Raw genomic sequence first — 16,863 nt, forward strand, 5'->3', positions numbered from 1 at the left:
CTGCAGCACTTCACAGCACTCACTACGGCTCTGCCCAAGTCCATACTGTATCTGTCTCTGTAAACGGTGTTGCTGTCAGAGAAATAGCTTTAATAAAGTTGGTGGTTCTTGTTTTTGAGTCTCGCTGTAGTCACTGCACTGAAGCACAGCGTCATGTTTAGAAAATTTATAAAAAAAAAAGGGGGAAACATGAGTAACTAAACACTCACGAATGTTTCACAGCCGTGCTGCACACTATTCAGTGACCGGCCTCCATTCATTAGAACAACAAATAGCCACAAAAAAGAGAGAATCCCCAAAAGAACCTCATTACGAATCGAACCGACCTGTCCTCTGCAGAACGGGGTAGGAGCCTACAATAAAACCCATTATGTGAGATTTCTGTTTACTTTGAGTTTGCTGCACATTATCCAAACACAAATGCAGAAATGAGGACATTTTCACATTTTCTGGTTGCCCAGGCCTACAGGTGGTTGGTACTGATACAAATGCAGTGAAACAAGCAGTTCCAGCGTGCATTAGTCAATTTTGGCTCAGCAGTGTTAGGCTGTTGTGTTTCTGGTAGTTTGGATCCAGAGAAAGGGCAGTAAACAACTAGAAGGTTATTCAGAGAGCTCAGCCCTCTGCCAAGGCCAGCTCGCTATGGTGCAATTTTAAAAAACGAAATCTGCAGCAACACCAAAGTTTAGTGGGCTCTTTCTGAGGGCATGCATCAGTCATGCATTAGTTATCATTAAATTAGCTGCCTAATAATAATTTAAAAAAAAAACTGTATATTTTATATATTCTTATATCAAGGCATCAAAATACATTTTGGCCATATAAGGATATGTCCCCTCCAATATGTATAAGCATAATGGTCCTGCTTTCTGCATGCATTTCAGTGGGCACTGAAATTCCAGAGTGAGGCTCTTCCAGGCTCCACCTCTGCCATTACCTGCTGCACATGTGATTTAAAGCATCTGGAAAAGGCTCGATATAAATGTTAATTCATGAATTCACTTTACAAAGGGTTCAAACCTCACTCTCTCTCCAGGGAAAAGTCCTGTGTTTATTGCATTGCATCTAGTTGGATGTTTTTGCTCTTCATACTTCTTTATGCAATTCACCTGCTTTGGTCTGAAAAGACCTGTATTTTATCACAGATTTTCTGAAGCCTGACAAAAGAGCCAGGAGGAGGTGCAATGAATGTAGTTCACTCTCAGACCACTTGAATCACAATATGCTGAAAGGTTATTATGGATGTTTTTGTCTCCCCCAGCTTTAAGTGTGTCTCATGGTCAAAGATGAAGAGCAGGGAGAGAATACTCTTCAGTGTTATCTTGATGAGATGTCGGACATGCAAACCTGCCAGGGGAGTAAGATCCAGACTTGCATAGAAAATGCAAACTACCAATCACAGAAGTTTTTTTGAAATACGGAAAGTCCTCCAAATTTATGATGTTAAATTTACAACTATGAACACTTGTGAGAAAATATTGGTTTGTGGGCATCACTGGTTGCTTCAAAGTAAAACCCTGTTCCTGGTAATAGAGCCACTGCATGGTATTTCCCCACTGGATGCCGCCCAATTTTGGATTTGGTTTGAACTCAAGCATGCATGCAGCTTTAACCTCACTACTAAGACTGACTGAAAGCACAGAGAAAGGAGGGAGAACTAAAATTGAAACCGGTCAGACTGAGAGCGCACTGCCCCTAAACAATGGCACAATCAAGGGAAGAGTGAAGAAGTTTAAAAAAAAAAATTAAATCAGAGGTCTGCAAAACATCCAGACTGACTCAGTGTTGTCAGATGTTGGTTTATTCAGTCCTTTAGAAAGTACAGAATAGGCACTAGCACCGGCCACTTTGTTAGGTACGTAACTTCAAAAGCTCGTTAACACAACTATCTAATTAGCCAATCGCATGGCAGCAACTCAGTGCATTTGGATATGTAGACATGATCAAAGCAGCCTGCTGAAGTTCAAATTGAGCATCAGAATGTGGAGGAAAGGTGATTTGAGTGATCTTGAACGTGGCATGGTTGTTGGTTCCAGACGGGCTGCTCTGAGTATTTCAGAAACCGCTGACCTGCTGGGATTTTCCTCCACAGCCATCTGTAGAGTTTACAGAGAACGGTCTGAGTAAGAGTTAATCTCCAGTGAGCAGCAGTTCTCTGGGTGAAAATGCCTTGTTGATGCCAGAGGTCAGAGGAGAATGGCCAGACTGCTTCAAACTGAATATCCACTAATTACAAGAGCTATGCAGAAGAGCATCTCTGAAGTCACAACACATCAAACCTTAAAGCAGATGGGCTAAAATAAAAATGTAGAAGAAATAGTTTTAGTATCTGTTCAAAGGACTGTTCAGATCATGGCAAAAGGTGTACCTAATAATGTGTCTTGTGTCTGTTGAGAGAATGCCCTCTCAACACTGATGTGTGGAAGGAGTCAACAGAAAGTCAGCTGGGAAGGATGCTGATACACATGCGTTTGTCACTGAGGAAGCCCGGGAAACTTTTTGCTGCATGTTTATTAGTTCATTTACAGGAGAAAGTGATGCAAAGTAGCACAGACAAAAATAAAACCTTAAAGAAATCACAGACAAAAAAAAAAAATCTAAAAATAAAAATGGCTTAAATCTAGAACCATTCTTTGCTATGGAGACACAAGCACAATCACACACTAAAACACACACGATATTCAAATAGCGAGTAATTATGAACATGTCAATGTGCCTGCATGGATACCAGCAGCTTTGTAGAAATGTCTGTGTGTTCCTGTTTGTCTGTGTGTCAGAGTGTGCACAGATACATTTGTGAGTGAGACAGTGGAGTCATGGACAGATGCAGACACACAAAGACTCTTTGTGAAGCTTTTTTTTATGCGTCACGACACCACCCGGAGAGCGACTGACACCACTGCCATACCCACTGCTGTCGACTGTTTGAAACCCACTCCAGTGGAAGAGCCATGTGAGACGAGACAATACGGTTGATGCACGGGTGGCCTCAGTGTTACTCCACCTTTCATGGTTCAGCGGGAATAAACTTGATAGGTTGCTATTTTATTATTATTATGCTCGCATCAGGTATTAAAACTTGTGAATACAGCAGTTGTCTGAATAACTAAAAGTGGGTGTATTTGATTATAACAAATGCGAATTACACGAAAAAAACAAATAAAACTTTGAATGCATCAGTATCATATGGGTCCTTTAAAGGTCAGAAGCTATCTAGTAGTGGATTAATTACCTTAAAGTTTGAATTAAGACAGGAATCAGCGTGCACATAACTCTTCATTTATCATGTTTTGAATCTGTGATGGGGAGTAAACAGCAAATCAGCCAATTAAATAGTATCTGTGAAAACCAAGCTGGCAATGGGTGCTACCTAAACATATGCAGAGTGAACACTGCATGCTCTGAAGCAACATCTAAGGAAGACAAACGCTCTCTGCAGCTCTTTCCAGTTCAGCACCAAGACGGTAATGCTTTTCTTTCCGTCAAATATCAAACTCTACCTCTGCTCACACTCTACACCATAATGTGCAGTTAAACCCTGGAAAAACACCACGTGTGATGTTCATTAAAGTTAATTTCATCAACAAAAAAAATTGTCATTAAAAAGCGTAAATTACAGTCTTCTAATTGCAGCAGAGTGCAGTGAGTAACCCGCAGAAAGTCAGAGCAAAGCTAAAAATGATAGATCTGAAAGTCTGATATTGTTGTTTAAAGTCAACTAATGGCCAAAGAGTCACGTGGCATTATAAACTACATACAAATGTAGGTGGCTTCACATTTTACTAATCCAGCGAATGGTGAGGTATTTGCCTTAGTTACTGTGTTTATATTTGAACAAAATATCACACATGCATATGATGCTATTAACATAATGAAAGTTTATACGAAATTTCTCTAAAACATTTGTTTCCCTTTAATTATACTCCCTTACTGTGGTGTTGTGGTGATACTGTTTTTGCCAAACATGTTTAAAATTTGGTTTGGAGTCTTCGTGAAAAATCCTTCATACTAAAATCAGCTGGGAGCAAAATCCAATGTCTATGTCCCCCCCAAAAAAGATATTTTTAAAAAAGTCCTTGTATTTTATTTGTTTGTCTACTTTTTTGTGAAGCGCCAATTTTTCAGCTTAAGCACGTTTGTGCACACACAGGCTGCACAATAAAAGAAACACCGGCCCTTTCTTATCTTATCCCACAGGAACTACCACAATATTTAATATCATGTCAAATTGTCTTATGGCTTTTTCGACATAGTCGATACAAAATGTTAAATGAAAACACTAAAGTCCTCTTCGGTCCGTGTACTTTTTAAGTTATTCGTTTTTCGTTTCAAAACGGATATACGAAAAACGAAGAACGGATATTTTTTTAATTTTCATTTCATGACCAAAAAGTACACGGACCCTCTACCAACCGGTCTGAAACCCGAGCAATCTTCCTGCTGACGCATTTTTGTCCTGGAGTGTTGCCGTAGTCTGACGTCACATGAGAGCGACAAGCAACAATGGTAAGTGAGCAAGCAATTTTCTCTACGGCTCGTGAATTAATGATACTAAAATCTATTATGTGCTATTTTTTACTTTATTCCTCTCGCTTTAAACTTCAATATTGGTGCTGCCACGTTCTTTCCGGTTGTTTTATGTGTAACTTGCCGAGTAATACGGGAAACAGGAGCCTCCGAGCGAAAGGCGACATTTGCTTTCTCCTCGGTTGCTGTCGTACTCTCAACAGCGAAGCCATTCATATTTTAGACCGAGGATTTTGCCTGTTTTGCTAATGTTAGTAATGTTTTAAAAGGGAAAACAGGTTCTCAGTTAGAGTCTGTTTTCCCCAGGTTAAAAAGCAGAGCGCTGGCACTTTCCAGGCGACTGTGAGAAATTAAGTAAACCGTTCAGCTAACTGCTTATTTAGGCCAGGATATCGCCGTCTGTAAGAGGCTAAATGCAATGGTACTTTAATTTCTGCTGTGTTTACACAAGTGTGATCTTCTTATAGGGACAAAGCCAGAGTGGAGGCCACGGTCCGGGAGGAGGCAAGAAGGATGACAAGGTGAGAATGACACAGCTGAAGCTGATTGTTTTGGTAGCCTAAATTGGTCTTTGCAGTGACGTCTGAACAAATTCTAGTAATTACCTCTTATTTACAGTATAGTGCAAAGGTCTTGAGCCACCCCTCATTTTTTCATGTTTTGCTTCCAAGCACCCAGACCTTTTTGAAAGCTTTCAAAAAGCTTTTGGCCTCCCGTTTACACGAGAACGGATTGAAAACGATGCGTTTTGAAACGGGGTCCAGAGTGGAGCGTTTGAAAGCTTTTGGTCATGAGAAATAGTTCTCCAGGCTTTCTGAAGGGCTTTCAAAGCTTTTATTTGGATGCTCATTTTCAGTCCAGTCCTTGTACCTGACTAGATCATTTCTTTGTTTGTGAAGCCATTTAACTCTGACATGTGAAACATTCAAGCATAAACATGCAGCTAACTTAATGGATGAACCAGTGTTGTCTGTACATTACAGACAGCCTGTCAAAAAAAACACACACAATTTGTTCACGTTTGCTTCATGAATCCACAAAAAATGTCAAAGATTCCCAAAGAGATACTTGCCGAAAACTTGTCAGATCTTAGCAAGATGTGCAGTCTATCCTTGAAAAGTTTGAGAAAACTGGACAAGTGAAGGGCAAAAGAAGTCATCGCAAGTTTAAAAAAAACTATCTACTGCAGATGAACAGTTTCTGAAAGTCGCATCCTTAAGAAAAAGGAAAAAATGCAGCAAAGACCTGACAGGCCCTGAGAGATGCATCTGGCCCTTCATCTGATCCATCTACTGTTCACTGAAGCCTCTGCAGAAATGGTCTCAGTAGAAGAGTGGCTGTCAAGATGTTATTCTTAAGGAAGGGAAACAGAGAGAAAAAGCTGAAGTATGCCAAATTACACAAGAACTGAAAATCAGTTCTAACAGGCCTGATGGAGTGATGAATCCAAATTTGACATTTTTTATTCAAACTATTATCTGTCAGTATGTATGGAGGAGGTCAGGAGAGGTACGACAGTTATTGTATGGAATTATGAACACAGAATAGTTCCATCAGATTTTGATCCACCACCACGCCATACCATCTGAAAAGTATCTGTTTGGCAGCAACTCCGTTTTTCAACATGACAATGATCCCAAACACTCTGCCAATGCAATAAAATCATACCTAGGTAGAAAAACATACAATCGAACACCATCAGTCATGGATTGGCCTTCTTAGAGCCCGGACCACAACATTATTGAAGCAGTGTGGGATCATCCTGACAGAGAACAGAACAAAAGGCAGAAACATCCAAAGAAGAGCTTTGAATGTCCTTCAAGAAGCCTGGAGAACTGTTCCTGAAGACTACTTAAAGAAATGAGAAGAAAGCTGCCTCAGAGAGTTCAGACTGTGCTGAAGAATAAAGGTGGTCACACCAAATACTGACTTTCAAGCTCTTTAGAACTGTGCAGACTCAGTTTTGGCCTTATATACTATATTTCCATTCCATGTGCTTCTTTCTATGTATCTGTGTGCAACAGATGAGTGCCAAATTAAAGGAATAAACCTGAGTTTTACATCTACAACGAGGGGACCTGGTGGCTTCCTTGTGTTGTGGGTTGCATGTTGTTGGCATCACGGTTTGAGGGAAAGTTCACTACAAAGTTCCTCTGATCACATCTATGAAGCATTTCCATCATGATGGGAATAATCAATTTCAGGGTGACATTGCCCACGCTCAAAGGGCAGAACTGATCACTGAACAGTTTGATTTGGATGAAAGTAATATAAATCACATGCAGTGGGTTTTTTTCCATTAGTTTAATGCCTTTTATCTTTGCAACTAGTAAAAACACTGCTGTTTTGTAGTTATTATGTTTTATGTATTTGAAAATCTTACATGACAAGTTGACCTGTGTTTATGTATGTTTAAATATAAACACTGTAGCTGATGTTTCCCACTGTTATAGTTTCTGATATTTGACATCCTACTTTTTCTTCTAATTGAAGGATAAGAAAAAGAAGTATGAGCCTCCCATACCCACCAGAGTTGGCAAGAAAAAGAAGAAGACCAAGGGACCAGATGCTGCAAGCAAACTGCCATTGGGTAAAGGACTTGAAAAGCTTCGCATTGTGAATAAATATCATCACCCTCTTAAAATCAGAAAACACCAAAAGCCCAACCCAATATTGAAAATTTGAAGATTTAGGCAAAAATAAAATTGTAGTTTAAAAAAAAAATACCATAGGCCATTATTTTAGGAGGGTGACGATCTGTCAACTTGTTTTCCTCTAGATGGAAAATCTGTTCAGTTTTTCAATCCTAATTATCATTTCTTTTTTTGTCATACTTTTATTTAGTATTCTGTTTGAGGTCATTGGATACAGCTTTGGATACTGTTTGCCTCTTATCCCTGATATTTTGAGGAAAGACCATTAATAAAGCTGAAACTTTTTTGTCTACGTGACGTAATATTTGTGTTTGAATAAACAGGGTGATATATGCATATTATTTTGACATTCAACATGTGCTTGTTTTTAGTTACGCCTCATACGCAGTGCCGTCTGAAGCTGCTGAAGCAGGAACGGATCAAAGACTACCTGCTTATGGAAGAAGAGTTTATCAGGAACCAGGAGCAAATGAAGCCCCTGGAAGAGAAACAGGAGGTCAGCATTTGCACCCCAAGTTACCTCACTTCCTCCTGTGTTGTATGTCTGCGTAAAATGAAGTTACAAAAATACTGTTTGTTTTTACAGGAGGAGAGGTCAAAGGTGGATGACCTGCGGGGGACCCCCATGTCTGTAGGCACTCTGGAGGAAATCATAGATGACAACCATGCCATTGTGTCCACCTCAGTGGGATCAGAACACTATGTCAGCATCCTGTCCTTTGTGGATAAGGATCTGCTGGAGCCAGGCTGCTCTGTCCTGCTCAACCACAAGGTAACCCTTGGGGATTTTCTTTCTTATTTTTAGTGAAGACAAAAAAAAAAAAAGAAAAATTGTATCAATTAATTTCCCGACAGTGTTTTTGACCCAACTGCACCACCTCACTACTATTCACTGATCAAGGATCAGCGAATCTGACCAACTTCCCCAAATCTGAATTTAGCTGATGTCAAAAATTTACACTAGCTGTCTTGTATTTGTGCATCATTGCAGGTTCATGCTGTGATTGGGGTGCTGATGGATGACACTGACCCCTTGGTGACAGTGATGAAGGTGGAAAAAGCCCCACAAGAAACTTACGCTGACATTGGAGGACTGGACAATCAGATCCAGGAGATTAAGGTACACAAACTGACACAATCATATGTTTAAACCCAGATCTGCAAAATCTTTTTCTCAGAAGGTATTTTTTATTATTATTATTATTATTTCTAACAGGAGTCAGTGGAGCTGCCTCTCACACATCCAGAGTATTACGAGGAGATGGGCATTAAGCCTCCCAAAGGAGTCATCTTATATGGACCACCTGGCACAGGTAAGTCTGTGAACAGTGAGTTTTACACTCTTAACAGAAGCTTTAGCCATGTTGTAGGGAGGTTGTACCTTATGAATGAATCTGGTTTCATGTCATCTCTACATTCATCCTGCTTCTTAGAAGAATTCGTTAGGAAATGATCTGCTCTTAAGAGAATGATTTTGGGCAGTTGTAATTCTTTTGTACAAATAATAGAGTATCTGTATGATATGTGTACAAATATATATGTGGCCTGACCTTTGACGTCTAAAGTTACTGTTGAGAAGTGCAGATAGAAATGTTTCCGCATCATGTTTGTTTAAATAAATTGAAAACAAAGAAATGTTTACTTTATGCTGAGCGTCTGTGAACTAGTTGTCAGTTAACGCCAGAATAAAGTCTTCATATCAGAGGAATGAAAAGGCAACAACCACAGCTTTCATCCCTGCCTCAGGCTGCTGCAAAATTATAGGTTATATACAGGATTTAATTGTTTGATACATTAAAATAAGTTGCATTAGATCAGATTCAAACTCAGATTCTTTGAATTTGTTTTTAAGCTTTCAAATCCAAATAGTTATTTAACTTAAGAATAAAGTGATAGATTTCCTTAAAATATTTTATGGAAAAGTTTTAGGATTCTTTGCAGATATCTAGAACATTGAAAATTACAGAAAATGATTCAAAACATCATTTAAAAAGTAATTTGAAAAAGGCATGTTGCTGTCTGTGTCAAGTCAAGTCAAGTCAAGTTTATTTATAAAGCACATTTAAAACAACGACGTTGACCAAAGTGCTGTACAAGATCTGTAACCCCAAGGACTATACTAAATAAAAATAAAAATATATAAATAAATAAATAAAATAATAAAATAAAAATAAATAAATAAAAACATTAAGAACAATAAATAACATAAGAAAATTAAAAATTAAAACATTTAAAACAAGTACCATAAAATACCATAAAACAATCATCTAAAAGGAGGTAGCACTGCAGCCAAATGCCAAGGAAAAGAAATGTGTTTTTAATAGAGATTTAAATGTGTGTATCGTCTGAGCTGTGCGGATATGGAGAGGTAGATCGTTCCATAGCTTTGGTGCTGCTGCTGCAAAAGCTCGATCACCTCTCTGTTTTAGTCTAGTTTTAGGCCTCTGTAAGAGCAGCTGGTTCGATGACCTCAGAGCTCTTACAGGGGTGTGACAGTGAAGCAGCTCAGACAGATACAAAGGTGCCAGTCCGTTTAAGGCTTTAAAAGTAAGCAATAAAATCTTAAAATCGATTCTAAAACGGACAGGGAGCCAGTGAAGGGATGACAGGACTGGGGTAATGTGTTCATGCTTTTTTAAACCGGTTAAAAGACGAGCTGCCGCATTCTGGACTACCTGCAGGCGGCGCACAGATGATTGATCTATGCCAAAGTACAGAGAATTACAGTAGTCCAGGCGGGAAGTAATAAAAGCATGAATAACTTTTTCCAGGTCCTGCTGCGGGAGATAAGGTTTTACCTTGGCAATAACTCTGAGTTGGTAAAAACTGATTTTGGTAACAGCACTTACTTGCTTCTCCATTTTAAAACTACTATCTAAAATGACACCCAGATTTTTCACAGCATCACGACAGTGAGGAGCCAAATGACTCGGAGTGCCAGAGGAGTAGCTTGAGGGGTCAAATTTACCAAAGCATATGACCTCGGTTTTGCTTTCATTAAGATTTAGGAAATTGTTTCTCATCCAGGACTTGATGTCACTTAGACAGTTCAGCAGGGGTTCCCATGGATCTCTGCTGTTCAGTTTGATGGGCATATACACCTGGATGTCGTCAGCAAAACAGTGGAAACAAATATTATGTTTCCTAAAAATCGACCCTAGAGGCAACATATACAATGAGAAAAGAATTGGGCCCAGAATGGACCCCTGAGGCACTCCACAAGAAAGCTTTGCTGTGGTAGAAAAACAGTTTCCTAGATGGACAGAGAAACTTCTATCAGTAAGATAAGATCTGAACCAAGTCAGAACCGTGCCTTTAATGCCAATTTCATGTTCTAGGCGGGATAGAAGGATCTCGTGGTCCACAGTGTCAAAGGCAGCTGACAGATCTAGAAGTACTAAAACTGCAGGACTACCAGAGTCCACAGTTAAAAGCAGATCGTTAAAAACTCTTAAAAGAGCCGTCTCTGTGCTGTGACGCATTCTAAAACCTGACTGAAACTTTTCCCACATTCCATGTTCACTTAAAAATGCTTGAAGTTGCTTAAAAACAACTTTTTCAAGAACCTTGGATAAAAATGGTAATTTAGAAATTGGTCTGTAATTTGAAAGAACATCAGGGTCAAGGTTCTTCTTCTTGATTAGAGGCTGTACAACTGCATGTTTAAAGGCAGCTGGAACACAACCAGATGCAAGCGCACTGTTAATCAGAGCGAGGATAGTTGGTCCCACTGAATCAAAAGCCTCTTTAAAAAGGCGAGACGGAACACAGTCTGTGGGAGAGTTTACAGGTCTCATATTGTGAATCACCTCCTTTAGTGTGGAGAGTGTGACAGGCTCAAACTGCTCAAAGACAGCTCTGCTGGGAGGAGGTGCAGATGAGCCTGTTTCAGCCTGAGGTGATGAAGGGCTGAGGGCAGAAATTTTTTCCACAAAAAATTTCTTAAAGTTTTCGCACAGTGCAGGACAGACCTTGGCTTGGTTTACATTACAGCGATATCTGATCTCACCGGCCACTTTATTAGATACAGCTGTTCTGATGAAATTTTTTTAAAAAACCCTGTCGTGTACTTTTTTCTTCTTCTTCTTTTTTTTTTTTTAATAAAGATTCCATATAATCTACAGAATTGTCAGAAAATCAATAATCCTGTTTAATCATGGTGGTTGGTTGTGTACTGAACTCTGTCACATTTAAAAGTGTTTATAATATTTTAATCCCCTCGTGTATGCTGATAGTGTGGATCTCAATAATAAAGTATAGTCAGACTGAACATCTCATGTTATGAATTTCCATAAAATCAGTTCTTCACTGAAGAAGATCTCAACAAGTGAAGAAGATGTTTGTTTGGTGTTGTTGCTGTTACAGAAGGTTTTGGCTGCTCCCTCGCCACAAGGGGTCACCACAGCCGGTAGCTCCACATGTTTGATTTGGCAGAGTTGTACTGCAGATGCCCTTCCTGACGCAACCCCAGAGGGGATTTGTGTCTCCAGCTGGAATTGAACCAGCGACCTTTTGCTTGTCAAGTAAATGTGTAAACCTCTATACTGTGGAGTTTCTTCCTGTTACAAATAGAATTGAAAACAAACCAAAAAACCCTTTGTTCACTGTGGATTCCATTTTTAACTTTTAAAAAAAAAAAAACTTGTCCAAAGCTGCCTATTTAGATGCATTTATTATGTCTGGATATCTGTTATATAATTTTCAAGGGGGTACAAGTAAACATAGCAACATAGCATTGCAGTGTCAGTCTGAAAATGGCATCATTAAGGGAACTTTGATGGTTTTTGGTTTCCTTAATACTGTTTAGGCATTACTCCTTTACTGCTTTATAGCTTTTTAAAGAAATCCAGATGCATATCTTTCTTTCGATCCCTTTATATACTGAGCAGTAGCAGCTGTTGGTGTTTCAGCTGTTGCAGGAAGTTGATTTTCTTTCAGTGAAATATGAAGAAATTGTGTCAGTTAACTGTGCAGATTTGATAGAGTCCCTACTTTAGCTGGTCACTGTTGAATATTTTATTACTAGGCTTCATAAAATCCTTTTAATGTCTAATAAAACATTTCCAGTAATGGTAAATGCATAATGCATGGAAAGTGATAAAGCTAAGTGAGTAGTCCTGCAACATAATATATGATTGTATCATGGGAAACTGCTTAAGTCTTCTTAGAAACCGTGCCTTCCTGTCAGCAGCCACAGGACTGATCAGCTCTCTGCTGTGCCATTTTACTGAAAATGTCTCCAAATGAATGCAGGCTCGTGGTCACAGAGAAACTGAGATCTCTCAAAAATCTGATCTAGGTGCTGCATTGAAACTAAAAACCAAGATTCAAATGAAATTTGAACTTGAATGAACTGTATTTTTCTGTTAAAGGCTTGTATATTCTAAACCGTCCTCTGTTACGCGCGTTCCAGGTAAGACGCTTCTTGCCAAGGCTGTAGCCAATCAGACATCAGCCACCTTCCTGCGAGTGGTGGGCTCAGAGCTGATCCAGAAGTATCTGGGAGATGGGCCCAAGCTGGTGCGAGAACTCTTCAGGGTAGCAGAGGAGCACGCCCCCTCCATCGTCTTCATCGATGAGATTGATGCCATCGGCACAAAGAGGTAAACGGAGGCCCGTCTCAGCTATTTTAGACCGAGACACTGAAAGCGTCAGAGGAGTGAGAATGTTTTACCTGTGCTGCTTAGGAGTTGGAAGGGGATGCCAAGGTGTTGATTAGTAAGTGTGATGTGTGTGATGTTTTAATTTTTTACAGTTTTATTTTTGTAATACTTTAACAGTACAAGGTGATGTGCTGCTGCAGGGTTTTCATCATCTTCTCACGTACAGGATGCTGAGTTTATCAATTACACCGCAGTGTCATTCACTTATTTAGTTATTTATTTACTTAATTACACATTATTTTCCCTCTCCCCTGCTTCAGTTTGGACCACTGGCTATGATTTAATGCACTAGCAGTAATCTCTGCAATGTGAAGAAAGAAATGAGGCAGCTTGCATAAAGTAGTGGTGCACAGTATATTGCAGGGCTCCTGAAATCCAGGCCTCGAGGTCCGGTGTTCTGCAGGTTTTAGATGTGTCCCTGATCCAGCACACCTGAGTCAAATATAGAAGCCATTAGCAGGACTCTGGAGAACTTGACTGCATACTGAGGAGGAAATTCAGCCATTTGAATCAGGTGTGTTGGATCAGGGACACATCTAAAACCTGCAGGACACTGGACCTCGAGGCCTGGATTTCAGGATCCCTTGTATATTGTTTCTAGGAAAGTATGGCCCTACCTTGCAATTAAAAGCTGCACTGTTCCCTACTTTACTTGTACAAATACTTTCAGAACAGTTTTTTTATCCATATCCACTGAGTGACATGTCACAGCTGTGTGTGTGTGTGTGTGTGTGTGTGTGTGTGTGTGTGTGTGTGTGTGTGTCACTTCCACTCTCAACACTGCTTTTCTTGCTCTTCTATGTTCTATTGTATGAAACTCTGACCCAGGGTTACTGGGCTGCACACTGCTTTGACAGCTCCGTGGTAAAGGTCTGCATTCTGCTCAGCACATTCTCCAGTTTTCATCTTTTCATATTAGTTTAAAAATGACAACAAGCTTTCAGCCTTCACTTTGAATCGCTCCAAGCCGTATAAAAGGTGCCACACAAATGAAGCGTGCTTGATGGAAGACCGCGGGCGAGTCCAAGGATTGTTAGAGAATGTGGGGCATGGCTTTCATTCTAATGTGGTGCGTCACTGCCTGTGTTGTGTAGGTATGACTCTAACTCCGGTGGCGAGAGGGAGATCCAGAGGACCATGCTGGAGCTGCTAAACCAGCTGGATGGCTTCGACTCGCGGGGAGACGTTAAAGTTATCATGGCCACCAATCGGATAGAAACGCTCGATCCAGCCCTCATCAGACCCGGTCAGTGCGAGTCTGTCATATCTACAGTGCTGTGATCTAGACTGACATTCATGGCTGCATTTTGCTGAGTCATTGCAGAGAGTGGAAACTGAAATGTCAGATTGTTTTTTTTTTTTTTGTTTTTTTTTTTCTGCTTTTGGAAGTGACTATTCATATTTATTCTTTCTAATCCGCCACCACCAGCACAAAATTCTTCCTCAGTGTTTTTCAGAAAAAGACTCACTGAACGAATCTGCTGTTAACGCTTTACCAAACAGTCCTGATTATGTACAGTGTGGGAGTGTTACGGTGCTGTATTAATAATATATGACTGATCAGCTGAATGTGTTTAGTGTTGTAGAACAAACAGATTTTGAGTATTGGCAGTAATTATTGAAGAGTAAGGGCTCATAGCAGAACAGAGGGCTGCAGTCGGTTGTAATGTTTTTGTTTTCTGTCTTACTCCTCAGGGAGAATCGACCGTAAGATTGAGTTTCCCCTGCCTGATGAGAAGACCAAAAGGAGGATCTTCCAGATCCACACCAGCCGCATGACAGTAGCAGATGATGTCACCCTTGATGACCTCATCCTGGCAAAGGATGACCTGTCAGGAGCAGACATCAAGGTAAGAGGAAACTGTAGGGTTTTTCTCTGCTGTTGGCTTGCTTGTTTGTTTTATATACTTGGCAGGCCCACTTTTTCTTAGTAGAAAGCAGCACACAAACCAGTAAAATGAAGCCACAGAATGACACATTCTAGCTGAACAAAAGTTGTTTTTCACTCCTGGTCCTACAGCTGTGATGGTATGAGCAAGAGATCATTTTTTTTTAGCTTTTTACCCTAGTTTATTAACCACTTTAGCATTAACACCCAGCTCAAATGATCTATTAAAGTATTAAAATATTTTTGTTTCTCCTTATTAAAGTGAAGAATTCCTCATTAAATTGTGCTTTTTTTTGGTCAATTTGTGGACAAAAAAAAAAAGATGCTCAACTTCAAGTATCTCAGAGACAGATGGGTCTCTGACATATGATTAGACTTTTGGGGGGGGGGCGGCCTTAACACTGTTTAAACATAAAGGTGAAACATGTAGCATGTTCGGCCACTCTGCATCCTAGCAGGGGAGCTGTGAACTGCTTTCTTCATTTGCTCTGGCCTGGCTCTGAGGCTGCAGCCACTTATTGATTGTGTGAGGTCTTGGCAGTGAGCCAGTTCTCACTGTGGCTCAGCAAAACGGGGAATAAAAAAGAGAAAAGGCTGCTCGAAGGAAAACAAGCGGGGGTTGATTTTTCTAAATGATTTTCACGTCAACAGTTAATTAACTATATTAAGCTCCCCATTAAAACAGGTCTGACCCAAAGTGTTCAGATCACTCACACAGCTCTGCTGCCCTCGTGTGGCACATGGGAGAATTACATTTAAATGGTAACTTTTGCATAGCAAACAGTAAGTTTGAATTTTAGGGATGTCTTTTTTTTCCTGTTAACCTTAAGGCTCTGTCTGACTGTTGAGCACTTCACCCTTCATTTCTGCCTGCTACCCCTCCTGGGGGCGTAGGCTGTCAACAAGGGATCTCCAGGCATCACGGTCCTGGGGTGCTTTTCTCTCCAGCTGATTGCAGCTGTAACCCATTCTCTTGGTGTCAGCATCAAGGTCATGGCGGCAGAATTTTCTGAGCTGTCCTGTTTGACTTAAAATTTCATTCAAAGGTGTCACATCTTAACAGTGGAGAAAAGTAGAAGCAGGAGGATAAACCCAAAGAATCTAAATAACAATACATTATTTACAGCATTGTTGCTGGTGTTGTCACAACCATTTTACTTTATTTTCAGATTGTACAAAATGCTTTTTTTTTTTTCCTTGCTTTTAAAAGCTGAACTCCAGTCTGACTCTTGTTGCTCTCCCTGTGTTTTCTCCTTCAGGCCATCTGCACAGAAGCGGGCCTCATGGCTTTGAGAGAGCGCCGTATGAAAGTTACCAATGAAGACTTCAAAAAGTCCAAGGAGAACGTCCTGTACAAGAAGCAGGAGGGCACGCCAGAGGGGCTTTACCTCTAACCTTTAAACATTTTTGTTTCTTTCTCATCCCCCACACCCCTTCACTATCTGTTGCCGCGTGGAAGAGAGGAGGCAGCACCTGAGTCGTTTGATATATTTTGCGCACGTCATGTCTGGCTTATCCTGCTCTCTTGTTACCGTTATGTGTTAAAACAATAAAATGACAAAAAATGTATCCAATCACTGCGTGTTACTCATCTTTTTCTTTCTTTTTTTCCAGTTCACAGCAGCATCTGCTTTTCTGTTAACTTCCTGTAGGGTTCATTGGTTGGTGGCAACATTTTGAGGTAGTCGTATGAATTATGTAATTTCTCCAGTTGCCCCGAGTGTCATAAACAGTCCTGTTAATACGCAAAGTCTTGTTTTGTGCTTTCCCCACATGCAGCACAGCACACTGGCTATTTAGAGACACTCAGAATAGGATGAAACACCCTGATTGTAATGTTTCACTCAGCCATCGCCTCCAGGAGCTGCATAATGTCAATGCACTAATGCCTAACTTTTAAGTGTTTAAAGATTTTGGTGCACGTTTGTGTTGATGCGCACGTTTGTGGCAAGGGAAATGAGTGCAGCCCGTGATTTCATTTTTGCCCCCTCCTATTCAAATCAGTCTCTCAAGTTAAGTAAATCCAGCTAAGCTGCCCTTGCTGCAGTCTGACACACGGAGAGCGGCAGCGTTGATTTAATTCCTCTTGATGTGGAGCCATGTGTAACTCGCTGCTCAGCAGAAAGCGGCC

General features: G+C 40.3%; 1 protein-coding gene across 1 annotated transcript; it reads left to right on the forward strand.

Annotated features, from left to right (window-relative positions):
• Nucleotides 1-4,448: 4,448 nt before the first annotated feature.
• psmc1b (proteasome 26S subunit, ATPase 1b) lies at nucleotides 4,449-16,309 on the forward strand. Its single transcript, XM_030721314.1, has 11 exons — nucleotides 4,449-4,506; nucleotides 4,995-5,048; nucleotides 7,021-7,117; nucleotides 7,553-7,677; nucleotides 7,768-7,953; nucleotides 8,173-8,301; nucleotides 8,398-8,494; nucleotides 12,595-12,784; nucleotides 13,939-14,090; nucleotides 14,540-14,694; nucleotides 15,992-16,309. Exons 1-11 carry the CDS (start codon nucleotides 4,504-4,506, stop codon nucleotides 16,124-16,126), a joined length of 1,323 nt encoding a protein of 440 aa, XP_030577174.1. The 5' UTR covers nucleotides 4,449-4,503; the 3' UTR covers nucleotides 16,127-16,309.
• Nucleotides 16,310-16,863: the final 554 nt, after the last annotated feature.

This window comes from Archocentrus centrarchus, chromosome 24 (genome assembly GCF_007364275.1).
Source record: "Archocentrus centrarchus isolate MPI-CPG fArcCen1 chromosome 24, fArcCen1, whole genome shotgun sequence".
NCBI classification, from domain to species: domain Eukaryota; kingdom Metazoa; phylum Chordata; class Actinopteri; order Cichliformes; family Cichlidae; genus Archocentrus; species Archocentrus centrarchus.